We start from the raw sequence: 14186 nt of genomic DNA, 5'->3' as shown, positions 1-14186 counted from the left end.
GCATACAACAACAATAGGTATTTAAGGTCCCTAAGTGGTACAGTTTGCATTCAACTGATAACCTAAAGTTTGGCAGTTTGAACCCACCAATTGATACTGTGGAAGGAAAGGCCTGGTGATCTGTTAAGATTACAGCCAAGAAAACCCTATGGAGCAGTTCTACTCTGTAAAATGTAGTGTTATCATGAGTCAGAATCTGCTCAGTAGCACCTAACAACACTAGGTTTTTACTAGGTTTCTCAACCTGAGTGTTTGGCTCTCTCGTATTATCCCAGTTGTTAGGCATTTACACATATAGTAATATTGCCCCTGGTAAATGTTTCTAATAACTCTTTGATATCCAATATGTTTTACCAAAATCAGTTTGGTCCCATTTTCAGACTTTATCTCTTCAATATCCATTTTCTTCCTAAAAAACTGTTCATTTTAAAAGAGAGCTTGTTCTAGTCAAACAGCGAAACCCGTGAGAGCTGAAACTCGACGGATTGCCATACTTTTCCAGGTCACAAGTTTTCTGCCTTTGACAGCCTGCATTATTACCACTTTTCTATCACTTGTTGTTAGTTGAAAATATTTGCGTTTTCCTTCTTTGACAGGTTTCTGCTTTACGTTGGTTCCAGCTTTCGCAGATTTTATCGTATCAATATACTTTTAATGGATTCTTTTCCTCCAAAGGAGCTCAACAATTTTTTGGAATAATATTTTCTGGACACATATTTTATTCTAGACCCAAACTAAGAAAGTATTTTTTGTGCTATATCATAGCTTATGGGGGGCATTTCATACTGGGGTCCTTGTACTTCCATCCCCTGCCAGCACTGGCTATCAAAACTGCTTAGGCTGCAAATAAAATACGAAATGAAATCCATCTGGCATTTCTCATTGAATTAAGACCAGAACATTTTTGCTAAATATTAACAGATGGCTAAATTCTTAATATCAAACTAACGTTTTAAAACATCTGAGGGGACCCAAATGAGGGGGAAAGGATAGAGGACCGTCTGTTTTCTCCATCACAGAGCCCTTCCTGTGCACTTTCCTCCCTCCTTTCTTCTGACTCATGTGTTGAGAATCACTGGAGTCTCCCATCTCAGATAAGTTTTACTCCTTGGTAGCTGGTTTCAAAATATGTGTGATACATCACAATTGTGTAGTCAAGTGTTAGCTAACTCAGGTAATATGTTGCTATTGGCATACCGTTAGATCTTTTATTAAAGCCAATCTCTGTCTCTCTCTCCCCCTGTCTTTCTCTCTCTTCTTTCTGTTTTGCTGTTGCCCTCTCTTTTAACAGGAGAAAGAAAAAAAATACATGCTTCCCTTGGACAACCTGAAAGTTCGGGATGTGGAAAAGAGCTTTATGTCTAGCAAGCATATATTTGCACTTTTTAACACGGAGCAGAGGTAAGGAAATGAAGCAGTTTCTATTTTTAGACTGCTTTCCCTTAAATTTCTATATGATTCAGAGATCATATTTACAAATAGTGCCTTTGGTCTTACTTCAAATTTTTTAAACACTTCAGGTTCCTTTTGTTTATTTTGTCTTTTTAAGCTCCCACCATGGCTTAAAACTTAGGATGAGAATATTCAAGTTGCAATTAGTTTATTCTCTGTTTTTCTAACAGGCACATAGCATCCTGCTTCCATTCTTAAGCTACATTTTACTACCTTGTTCCAAATTTATTGTTTATAGAATTATAAATTATTCAATAAAATTTTAATAGTACCTTGCTAGGATGGAGAGAAATCACTTAAATAAGACCTTCTCTCAATATATGTAATGACTAAATTCTTGTATTAGTGGATAGAATTATGCTGTTAATGTGAATAATAATATACAGTACTTTGCAGTTTTTCAAAGCACTGACCACATTCATTATCTTTGACTTTTTTTTAGGGGGGGTAACAATAGTCCTGTGACTTAAAAACATTGGGTAATGTGGTTATCATTTTATAAATTAGGAAATTCAGGTACAGAGAATGTAACTGACTTTTTTGACATCGCCAAACTAGTACATGAGGGAGCTGGAACTTGCATCAGGACTTCTGGGTTTGTTGTTAATCTGCAACATTGAAACTTCATTTTTATTATAAAGTGCCACAGTTAGTCATTTAAATTCAGAAGTAAAGTTAAGCAAATGCATGATGAAGTAACAGAGAACCAGATAGAGAGTTGTAAAAGGACTACCACTAGGAAAGGAGATACTTTTCAAACGGAAATGTTATAGGAAAAAGCTAATTAATTTTTATTAGTTATTAAAAGGTTGAATCATTAGTTAGTGGAGTCTAATTTTAACCCATTCCTCCAGGCCTTCTTTTATCTTTGTTTAGCAATGAACAAAGCTACTCAGGTTCAGTGAGTGGCCCAGGGTCAATCACAGAATAAATCAAAATAGCAAGAGAAGAAGATTTCTTCCCACATTCCCAGTCAGTTGCTCAGAGTGACTCATTATACAGAAATACTCAGAAAAACTATAAGAGCAAGGCTCTTGAAGAATCGAGGGGAAATAAAATTAAAAACAGCTCACCACCAAATACCACAATGGGATTTTAAAAAGATTTGGTATTATTAATGCCACTGGTTAAGCATTGGGCTGCTAACCAAAAGGTCGGTAGTTTGAACCCAACAGCTGCTCTGCAGGAGAAAGATGAGGCAGTCTGCTTCTGTAGAGATTTTCAGGCTTGGAAACCCTATGGGACAATTCTACCTTGTCCTTGTAGGGTCACTATGAGTTGGAATTGATGTCAATAGATTTTTGGTTTTTGGTATTATTTGAGAATAGTTTGAGAAAAACATTGAAGATGATAAGGATAAGAAGCTTCCAGGAGAGAACAGTGAGTTCTTGGTATTAGGGCCACCCCAGTACTGTTTACAGGAAAAAAGGATTCGGATGCCCTGAAGGAATCCTGAGGTATACTCAACCTTCTTGCCTGGAAGAAGAGTAGGACACTTCAAAGTCAATTTGAATCCTCAACTGTATTCAAAATCCTCAAGGTATTTGAATACCCTGCAAAGTATAGGATATAAAAGAGCTTGGTTCAAAGTAAAAATAAGACAGCAGTAGAGCATCTTTTCAGGTGAAGTACAGCTGTGGATTTTATTTCATTTTTTACTCCCCCTGCCCAGATGTACTTGATCATTCAACCTGTCCACCCATCTATCCACCTGTACATAGATCAATGTTTGCCATCACTGACAAGAAGAAGGGTTCATCTTTGTTGTCTGTACCTGCCATGTACCACTCTCTGTCTTCTTCTTCTTCAGTGCTACCTTGTTGATCACTCACTTTTGGTATGTTACCCTTCCCTTCACCCAAATCAGTACTTACCTCTACCTATCTAGCAATGTTCCCTCTCCTCCACCCCCACCCCTAGTAGCCAACAAAGAAAATTTCCTTCCTATATAAAGTTTTCCTTGACTTTTTGCAATAGTAAACTAATATAATATTTGGCCTTCTGTGATCGACTTATTTCACTCAGCATAATGTCCTCCGAATTCAATTCACCTTGTGTGGTGTTTTGCAGAATCTACATTATCCTTTAGTGTTGCATAATATTCCATTGTGTGTATGTACCATAGTTGGTTATCCATTCTTTTGTTGATGGGCACTTAGGTTGTTTCCAGCTCTTTGCTGTTGTAAATAGTGCTACAGTGAACATGCATGTGCATATATCTGTTCTTGTCCTGGCTCTCACTTTCTTAGGATATATACTGGTAGCATAGTGCCTAAGGCACTTGACTGCTAATCAGAAGGCTGGTGGTTCAAACCCACCAGCCACTCCTTGGAAGGAAGATGGGGCAATCCACTTCTGTAGTGATACTGCCTCGGAAACCCAAGGAGGGGTGGCTATGAGTCGGGTCAGACTCGACGGCACATAACAACAACAACAACAATACCTAGTAATGGGATTGCTGAATCAAATGGTATTTCTAATTTCAACTTTTTAAGGAATCGCCATACTACTTTCCACAGTGGTTGTATCATTTTACAGTCCCACCAGTAGTGTATGACCATCCCAATCTCTCCTTACCCTCACCAGCATTTGTTATTTTCTGCCTTCTTGAACTTTGATATTAGTACTGGGACCAGGTGGTACCTCACTGTTGTTTTGATTTGCATCTCTCTAATGGTTAATGATCACGAACACTTCTTCATGTGTTTTTTGGCCACCTGAACATCTTTGGTGAAGTATCTATTCATGTCTTCTGCTCATTTTTTAATTGGATCGTTTGTCTTTTTGTTATTGAGGTATTGGAGTTTTCTATAAATTTTAGAGATCAGTTCTTTGTCAGGTACATCGTTGCTGAAAATGTTTTCGCATTCTGTAGGTTCTATTTTTACTCTTTTGGAGAAGTCTTTTGAGGCACATAAAATTATAATTTTTTGAAGGTCCCATTCATCTGCTTTATCTTCTGCTGTTTGTGCATTTAATGCTTGATAGTATAATTATGCCATATATTTTAGGGCTCCTAAATTTGCCCCCATTTTTTTTTCTTGAGGAGCTTTATAATTTTTGGTTTCACCTTTAAGTCTTTGATCCATCTGGAGTTAGTTTATATGTATGGTGTGATGTATGGATCTTGTTTCATTTTTCTGCAAATAGATATCCAGTTTTGCCAGCACTATCTGTTAAACAATCTCTTCCCCATTTAATGGATTTCAGCACTTTGTCAAAGAACAGCTGACCATAAGCTGATGGATCTGTTTCTGGGTTCTCAATTCTATTGCATTCATTTATGTGTCTGTCATTGTACCAATAGCAGGCAATTTTGACTACTGTGGCTATACAGTAAGTTTTGAGATCCGGAAGTGTGAGACTTCCTACTTTCTTCTTCTTCAATAATGCTTTACTTATCTGAGGTCTCTTACCTTTGCACTGAAAGGTAGTGATCAATTTTTCCATATCGTTAAAGAATGTTGATGGGATTTAGATTGGGATTGCATTCAATGTATAGATTGCTTTGCGTCTAATTGACATTTTTACAATATTCAATCTTCCCGTCCACGAGCATGGTATGTTTTTCCATTTATGTAGATCCCTTATGGTTTCTTGAAATAGTCTTTTGTAGTTTTCTTTGCTCGGATCTTTTGTTTCCCTGGTAATATTTATTCCCAAGTATTTTATTTTTTTGGTAGCTATAGTAAATGGTAATTGATTTCCTTATTTCCTTTTCAGAAGTCTTTGCTAGTGTAGAGGAATCCAACTGATTTTTGTGTGTTAATCTTGTATCCTGCCACGATGCTAAATCTCTCAATTAGTTCCAGTAGATTTTTGACTGAATCTCTTGGGTTTTCTATGTATAGGCTCATATCATCAGCAAATAGGGATAGTTTGACTTCTTCCTTACCAATGTGGATGCCTTTGATTTCCCTTTCTTATCTTATTACCCTGGCTAGGACTTCCAATACAATGTTGAATAGAAGTGGTGATAGAGGATTTCCTTGTTTGGTTCGTGTTCGCAAGGGGAATGGTTTAAGTCTCTCTCCATTGAGAATAATGTTGACAGTTGGTTTTGTACTTATGCCCTTTATTGTGTTGAGGAATGTCCCTTCTATTCCTACTTTTCTGAGAGTTTTTATCAGGAATGGGTTCTGGAGTTTATCAATGCCTTTTTTGTATCAATTGATATGATCATGTGATTTTTTCTTCATTTTACTTGTGTGATGGATGATGTTGATTGTTTTTCTAATGTTGAACCATCCTTGCATACCTGATATGAACCCTACTTGGTCTTTTTTTTTTTTTTTTTTTTGATATATTGGTTAGGATTTTGTTAAAGATTTTTGCATCTATATTCATGAGGAATATTGGTCTGCAGTTTTCCTTTTTAGTGATGTCTTTGTCTGGTTGTTTGGTATAAGGTTATACTTGCTTCATAAAATGAACTTGGGAGGATTCCATCCTTATCTATGTTCTAGAATAGTTTGAGTAGTATTGGTGTCAGTTCATCTCTGAATGTTTGGTAGAATTCTCCAGGGAAATCATCTGGGCCAGGATGTTTTTTTGTTGGTAATGTTTCTATGACCTGTTCAATATTTCTTCTTTTGTTATGGGTCTGTTCAAATTTTCCATCTCAGTCTGTGTTAATTTAGTTAAGTAGTATGTTTATAGGAATCTGTCCATTTCATCTAGATTTTCAAATTTGTTTGAGTACAGTTCTTCGTAGTATCCTGATACTATCTTTTTTATTTTGGTGGTTCTGTTGTGATGTTGCCCAATTTGTTTCTTATGTGTTATTTGTATATTCTCTCCATTTTCCTTTGTTAAATTTGCCAGTGGTTTGTCAATTTTATCAGTCTTTTCACAAAACCAACTTCTAGTCTTGTTGATTTCTTCTATTGTCTTTCTATTTTCTATTTCATTTATTTCTGCTCAGATCTTTATTATTTCTTCTGGTGACTGTAGGCTTTTATTTACTGCTCTTTTTCTAATTGCTGCAGGTGTTGGGTTAAGGTGTTGATTTTGGCTCTGTGTGTGTGTGTGTGTGCGCGCATGCACACACATTGATTACTATAAATTGCCCTCTGATCACTGCTTTTGCTGTGTCCCAAAGATTTTGGTATGTTGTGCTTTCATTCTCATTTGATTCAAGGAATTTATTTATTTCATTTTTTATTTCTTCTATTTCCTCATTGTGTTTAAGGAGGCTGTTATTCGGTTTCCATGTGTTTGGTCTTTTTCTGTTGATTTTCCTATTGTTGATTTCTAGTTTTATAGCATTTTGATCTGAGAAGATGCTTTGCAGTATTTCAGTGTTTTTAAGTTTATTAATGCTTGCTTTGTGGCCTAACATATGGCCTATCCTGGAGAATGTTCCATGTGCACTGGAATAGAATGTATATTTTGCTTTTGTTGGGTGAAGTGCTCTGTAGATGTCTATAAGGTCAAGTTGGTGGGTTATATTATTTAGTTCTTTTGTGTCTTTGTTGAGTTTCTTTCCATTTCTCCTATCTTTAATTGAAAATGGTGTTCTGGTAGTGTAGTGCCTAAGGCACTTGACTGCTAACCAGAAGGCTGGTGGTTCAAACCCACCAGCCACTCCTTGGAAGGAAGGTGGGACAATCTACTTCCATAGTGATACTGCCTCGGAAACCCAAGGGGAGTTGCTATGAGTCGGGTCTGACTTGACGGCACATAACGACAACAACAACTACTACTGTAGAGTCATCTATTTGTCTTTTCAATTCTTTTAAAGTCTGATTTATGCATTTTGGGGCTCTTTCATTGGGTATGTAGATATTTATTATGGTTATGTCTTCTTGTTCAACTGATCCTTTCATCATTATATAATGTCCTTCCTTGTCTCTTATGGTGGCTTGTGTCTTAAAGTCAATTTTATCAGAAATTAATATCGCCACTCCTGATCTTTTTTGATTGCCATTTGATTAATATATCTTTTTCCAACCTTTGATTTTTAGTCTGTTTTTGTCTTAGTCTCTAAGGTGTGTCTCTTGTAGACAGCATATTGATGGGTTATGTTTTCTTATCCCCTCTGCAACTCTCTGTCTCTTGAGTGGTACATTTAATCCATATACACTCAGAGTAATTATCAACAAGTATGAATTTGTTGCTGTCATTTTATTATGTGTTTTCTCGTGCTATTGCTGTTTTCTTTGTTCCATATATTTTCTGTGCTAAGCTCATTTTGTTTATGAATCGTGCTATCATTTCCTTTGTTGCTGTTGTTTTGGTATTTGCTAAGTATTTGTGCTTGTCCTCTTTTATTTTATTGCAAAAGTTTATTAGTTTTCTTTGCATTTACCCTGTGATTTATAATTTTCTTTCCAAGTTTGAACAGTCCATTCTATCTTGCAATTGTCTTGACTGCCTCACCATTTAGAAATTCTGTAACTACACTATTTCTTTTTCCCTCTTTTTGGTTTGTAGTTGTCCTCACTATCAATTGATGTCTCTGGTTCCCTATTTACAATCTTGTAAGCTTATTTACTTTGGATTCTTCCATAACTGGGTTGGTGTCTGGGTTGTGTCATCATGTGTGTTAATGGCCAGTTGTTGTTTGCTGTTGTTGGTTCTCTGTCTAAAGGACTACCGTTAGCACCTCTTGTAAGGTTGGTCTGGTTTTAACAAATTCCCTTAATTTCTGTTTATCTGGAAATGTCCTAATTTCATCATCATATTTGAGGGACAGTTTTGCTGGGTGTGTAATTCTTGGCTGGAGATTTTTTTTTCTTTCAGGATTTCATATATACCATCCCATTGCCTTCTTGCCTGCATAGTTTCTGCCAAGAAATCAGAGCTTAGTCTTATTGGTTGCCCTTCGCAGGTAACTTTTCATTTTTCCCTTGCTGCTTTCAGGATCTTCCTTGTCTTTGTTTTGGTGAGTTTGATGATGATATGTCTTGGTGCTTTTCTTTTAGAGTCTATCATGTTTGGGATTTGTTGGACTTCTTGAATGGATATATTCTCATCTTCATCATATCAGAGAAATTCTCTTCTAATAAATCTTTGACTATTTTCTCAGTGGTTTTCATTTTCTCTTCCTGTTCTGGAATTCTGATTTCACATATATTATTCTTGGTAATGGTATCCCACATGAATCTTAGGCTTTCTTCATTTTGTTTTCATCATTTTTCTGATTGATCCCATATGAAAGTAGTATTGAGATATTTGTCTTCAGTCTTACTAATTCTGTCTTCTGTTGATTCGATTCTACTCCTTTGACCATGCTATCTGTAGATTTTGTATCATATCTAATTTTTCACTTATTTTATCATTTTATTCTTGTATTGTCTTCCAAAATTGTTATAGGGTTTTGTCTGTGTTTTCCTTCATTTTGTCATTGTTTTCCTTGATCTGTCTCTTGCTCTATTAAACATATCTAAATATAATTATTTTGAATTCTTTGTCAGAGTGTTCCGATGCTGCATCTTCCTCAGGGATTTTCCTGGGTCTGTATCTTGGTCCTTTGTTTCTACTACTTTGCTTGCTTCTTTATGTGGATTGATGGTCTGTTGTCTCTGTGATATTATTGTATTTATATTTAATTAGTGATTGTATGTTAGAGTGATTCACCCAAGATACTTGTTTTCTTTTGATATATCTGAGTAAACAGGATACTGCCCTCCTCTTTTTGCTAGTTGGTAGCACTTATGCACTCACCACCTGTCTCCTGATGGGTAGATAGAGAATGAGAGTTGGCTGTTTGTGAAGAGCAGTTAAGGGTGAGTCAGGCTTGTGTTGGCTATCGTGTATCATTGGCCAGTCATTGCAGAAGTAAGTAATGGCCCTCCCTCAGTAGGTGGGGCCCTCCCTCAGTAGTAGGCCCCACCTACTGAGAGGTGTGTGTATGGTTGAGTCATGTGGGCACAGTTGCTGTGTCCCACTCAGTTAGACAAAAACAACAATCAGAAAAATCACCAGAAAAGTAAAAACAAGAGGACAAAACAACACATCATAGTGTATTCCATTTCAAAATTTAAGTGTTGGAGTAACATAGAGCATAGAATTAAGGCATCGGTGGAGTTAGCACCACAGAAGGTGACCCTTCTCAGCTCTTGACATGAATCAGTGGAAAGGAAATAGAATGGAATACCAGAAAGAGGAAATAGTATTATTAGCCTAAACAAATGGGTGGGAGCTCTAGTGGCATAGTGCCTAAGGCATTTGACTGCTAACCAGAAAGCTGGCGGTTCAAACCCATCAACCACTGCTCAGAAGGAAGGTTGGGCAATCTATTTCCATAGTGGTACCTTCTCGGAATCCCAAAGAGGGGTCGCTGTGAGTCGGATTTGACTTGACAGCAGTGAGTTTAAACAAATGAGCGGGGAAATGGTGCTGTTGATAAATCTGTTGCCAGCCTCTTCTGGGTAAGAAAATGCTAATTTCAAAGGCAAATTCTTAGTGCCAAAAATAAGACCATTTCCTTTTTGTTTCCATAAAGTTCACTAAACTGGTTTATGCATGGAAATTTACATATTCTTATTCTACATAGAGGAAAAACCATGTATCTATCAAAAGTCAATATGCTTCAGATAAGTCTGTCAACTAAAATGATATTCTTTTCACTACTTACATGAATTTTGAAATTATGTTCCTGTTTCTTTTCTTTTCTTTTCTTTTGAGAGAAAAGCACATAAGAAAAAAAAAAAAAAAAAAGGTATTCTCTTTCCTGACCTTTAGATGGTAAATTTAGAAAAGATTTTCTGGATACTTCAACTGCTTTATATTCCTCAACTCTTGTCTTCTATGGCAGGGTGTTTTGAATCAGTATATTCATCCATTCAGCAGCCCATGTGAGATAAATTGGCTTGAGGATAAGAGTTTCTGTGTGAACATCTGGGGTTGGCAATAATGTAAATATAAAATATCATAGCTTTTAGGCTTTTTGGTTTTAGGGTTCACTTCAAGATAATCTTGACCATCCTCACTGCACAGGTTAAGGAAGTGACATCTGTAACAGTTAAATGCCTTCACTATGTCACAAAAAAGTTAGTGACAGAGCCAGAATCAGAACCCAGGTCTGATGTCTCATGATCCAAAGCTCTTTCTAATACCGTAGGTTAGATATCAACTAAGTAACAGCAGTTCCATCTCTGGCTTTAATTGGAATTCTTCCTAAGAGAGCAGAAATGAAAAGATTTTAACCTCTTGTGTAGGTATTTCATTTGCTGTTGGATCTTACAAACTTGGGCATAATGCTTTTCGTCTCGTTTTCAAAGCCCTGCTTTGGAATTGGCCAGTACCTTTGCCACACTTCTGAAAATCTACTTTAGCCATTACTTCTCCTTCTTCTTCTTTTTTTTTTTTTAAGCCATTGCTTCTTATATCATAGCATTATTCCTAAGAGCTCATTCAGTTGCTATTTCAGCTTTCCACTATAAAGTTTAAAACAGTTATTTTGTAGTCCCCAGTCATTAGGTGTGTGGGAATCAATACATTTAACATCCTCCTCCAGTGTCCTGGTGAACTAATATGATCTTTAAGAGGCTGGTGACCAGATTTTTGAGCCATTCTAAAGTGTTTCAATGCTAACATTTTTATAAATGGAAGGACTTGTTAGTAGTAATAGTGATTTCAGTAGCTTGAGGAAAGGGCATTTCATAACAGACTGATTTAGCCTACATAAACTCCAGGTAAGAATCTGCATTCTTGAGCCCTCCTTTGTGCCTTTGACTGAGGGCATCATAGATTCCCGAGGAGACTGATACCTTCTAATACTTTGTCTTCACATTCATTGCATCACAAATAATTTCAAAAATCTAAGTTAAAAGATTCCTAAACTTCTCTGTGACATGGTCTAAATCAAGGATTGGAATGTTTCCCAAGGTTTTTGTTCCATTTGATTTTGTTAGAAATGCCATGTTTTCTCTGCTAGAACCATATCAAGATAATGGCTGCACTGTGTCAGTCTTTGCTCTCCCCAGGCAGACCTGCAGTTTTAAGGTCATGCTAAGGCCCATTTGGTTCAAGGTATGTCAGCTCTGGTAGCCAGAGGAGATCTGTTTCTGTCCAGGGGGCTTGTAGGACAGCCACATGGTGTTTTCTGAGCATGCCTTGGGGTTGTGGAGCTTTGTTTTCTTTTAAAATAAGGCATTCTTTCTTTGACGCTGCTTCATAGCTTTAATCCAAGACATGGTTTATCAACATTACCAAGTGTTCCAACTCACCTCCTCCCCTTGTTCCTATAGAAAGTAAGCTTAGGATGTTTCCCTGCTCCACTTAGTCCCTAGCACATTGTCAACACTCAATAAATGTCAAATAATACGGCACTATAGCTAGTGTGTGCTCTTTAGGCGTTCTGAAAAGAATAGCTCTCTATTCTCATTGTTGAGCAGTATATTTTTCCACTTGTTAGCTGGAAAGGAGTTGGAGTCGAGTTTTCCATTCATATGGAACAAAAAGAATGTCAAGAACAAAAAAATTCAAGAACAAAAAGAAATTATGTCCCTCACAGTAAGTTTACTTTTCTTCTAGGATTTCAGAACAAACACTTTGCCCGCTCCCCACCTATTTCCCGGAACAACTATTTGCTGATGGGCAATTCCCTACTCCCACCACCCCCTTCAGACAAACACTGTGGCTTGGGACAGAAGTGTGCCTCCATTTGGGAACCATAAAACGCCCCAGCTGCTGTTCATTAATAATAGGGGACCAACCACTAGTTGCAAACACGCTGCAGAAAAATATAGGATCGGTTCTACAGTTCTACGATACAGTCTTTAAATGAGACAGTGTAGTTGTCATTTGCAAGAGGAAGTCTGACGGCTCATCCTTCTAGGTTAAAAGAGACTAGTACAAATGATTTGATATCTTTAAATGTGCTAGTTTTGTTAAAACATGAGCTTTTCTTTTTTGAATACTAGTCATTCTAAACTCAAGAGCTAGATTCAAGATAACTGGCATGTCTTAGACTTTTATTTTTAAAAACTGAATTTACATTCTAGTTAATTATGATAAGTAGAGAATCGAAGTGAGTGGTGAACTGCAGGTTCCTTTCAGCCAATGTGGTGGCAATTTTGTGATGACATCCTCCCTCCCTCCACCAAAGCTGAGGCCAGCAGTAGGATAGCCAAGGGTTAGGTATTTCAGTCAGCAGCCTGGGGAGGAGAACTCTGAAGAAGTGAATAAGCAGAGTGTGAAAATTTCCCTAACTGGGTCTAGCCTGAAGGAAATTTTTAAATACCCAGATTTATTTGGCAGTCTTAAAGGCCTCTCAAGAAAAAAAGAAAGAAAGAAAATTAAGAGCATGTCTTACTGACTATTAGAATAGTCAGGTTTTTAAGAGATGACCTGTAGAAAATTGTAAACAATCTACATGCTGAAGGGGTGGGGAACTTGTATCAAATAGTAGAATAAACATAAAAAGTCCAAAGAAGGTCATTTTGAAATCCATTGTTGTTTAAATCTAGTTAACATTGACCAGTGTATCCATGGCACACATCGGCAGACACAGTTTTTCATCATTTCCAGTGTTACCATATACAATCATTGTTATTTCTAAAGCACTAACCCTGTTCCTAAGAATCATGTGCTTGGAAAAAAGCTTTTGAATCAAATTAACATGTGGACATATAAAGCTTTATGAAGATCACTGAACTGCATCAGATCATACATTCAAGATTAAGTATAACCCTGGCTTTTTACAATATCCAATCCATTGTAATTGTGCTCTGGTGCCATAGTGCCTAAGGCATTTGACGGCTAACCAGAAGGCTGGCAGTTCAAACCCACGAGTCATTCCTCAGAAGGAAGATTGGGCAATCTACCTCCACAGTGATATCACCTCAGAAACCCAAGGAGGGGTCTCTATGGGTCGGATCTGACTCCATGGCAGTGATTTTGGTTTTTGGTTTGAATCCACTGAGAGATCAGAAATACCGTTCTGTGACTTAACATAGCATGTGTAATATATTTTTATTTTTCCTCAGTTGACTTAGTGTGGAACCAGCTTGCCCATAAAGAAGGTCTTTACTAACTGTACCTGCTGAGAGAAAATATTGTGAGCCTTTGAATTACATATATACCTTGAATGTAACTTCTCTTATCCTGCTTCAATTTGCTGCATTCAGAGGGAAACTATTTACTAGCATGTGTAATTAATTTTAATTAACACACATAGCCCCAGCAGAGGGAACTGACATGGCACATGCATTAATAGAAGATGTTAGTCACACTCTGCAACTAACTCTGAGTAGTTGCATGGTTTCATAAAGAAAATATTTGTAGAGCCTAACTGTAGCAAGTTTTTTCTTTTCTTTTTTCCCAATTTTGAAACTAATTTCATTTCTTAGAATTTGAGGAAAGTATGGAGCTTAAAAAGAATAGTTTCAAAAAGTGCAATTGCAAAATAGTTATGACTTTTCAAACACAGTATCTGTCTTTGCTTTCAGTGTGTGTTAAATCCATACTTCACTGAAATCCTTCACTCAGACAAATATGTAAGTGATATATGTTATAATGGGAGTTCTGGTAGTGTAGTGCCTAAGGCATTTGACTGCTAACCAGAAGGCTAGAGATTCAAACCCACCAGCCACTCCCCAGGAGGAAGATTGGGCAATCTACTTCTGTAGAGATACTGCCCTGGAAACTCAAGGAGGGGTTGCTGTGAGTTGGATTCGACTCAATGGCAGTGAGTTTATATATATAGGGAGCTCTGGTAGCATAGTGGCTAAGGCACTTGACTGCTAACCAGAAGGCTGGCGGTTCAAACCCACCAGCCACTCCTC

The 14186-nt window shown here is 37.1% G+C and overlaps 1 protein-coding gene across 1 annotated transcript in view; it reads left to right on the top strand.

Moving 5' to 3' along the window:
• The window catches only part of DNM3 (dynamin 3), a 903988-nt gene that overhangs the window by 679183 nt on the left and 210619 nt on the right, over positions 1-14186 (top strand). The window contains exon 16 of the mRNA XM_007947116.1: positions 1292-1401. Coding sequence (XP_007945307.1) covers positions 1292-1401 — 110 coding nt within the window. The remainder of the gene's footprint in view (positions 1-1291; positions 1402-14186) is intronic.

Source organism: Orycteropus afer, unplaced genomic scaffold (genome assembly GCF_000298275.1).
Source record: "Orycteropus afer afer isolate SDZICR_OR568_19922 unplaced genomic scaffold, OryAfe1.0 scaffold00175, whole genome shotgun sequence".
In the NCBI taxonomy this organism is placed as follows: Eukaryota; Metazoa; Chordata; class Mammalia; order Tubulidentata; family Orycteropodidae; genus Orycteropus; species Orycteropus afer.
This window is presented reverse-complemented; position numbering and strand designations above follow the sequence as displayed.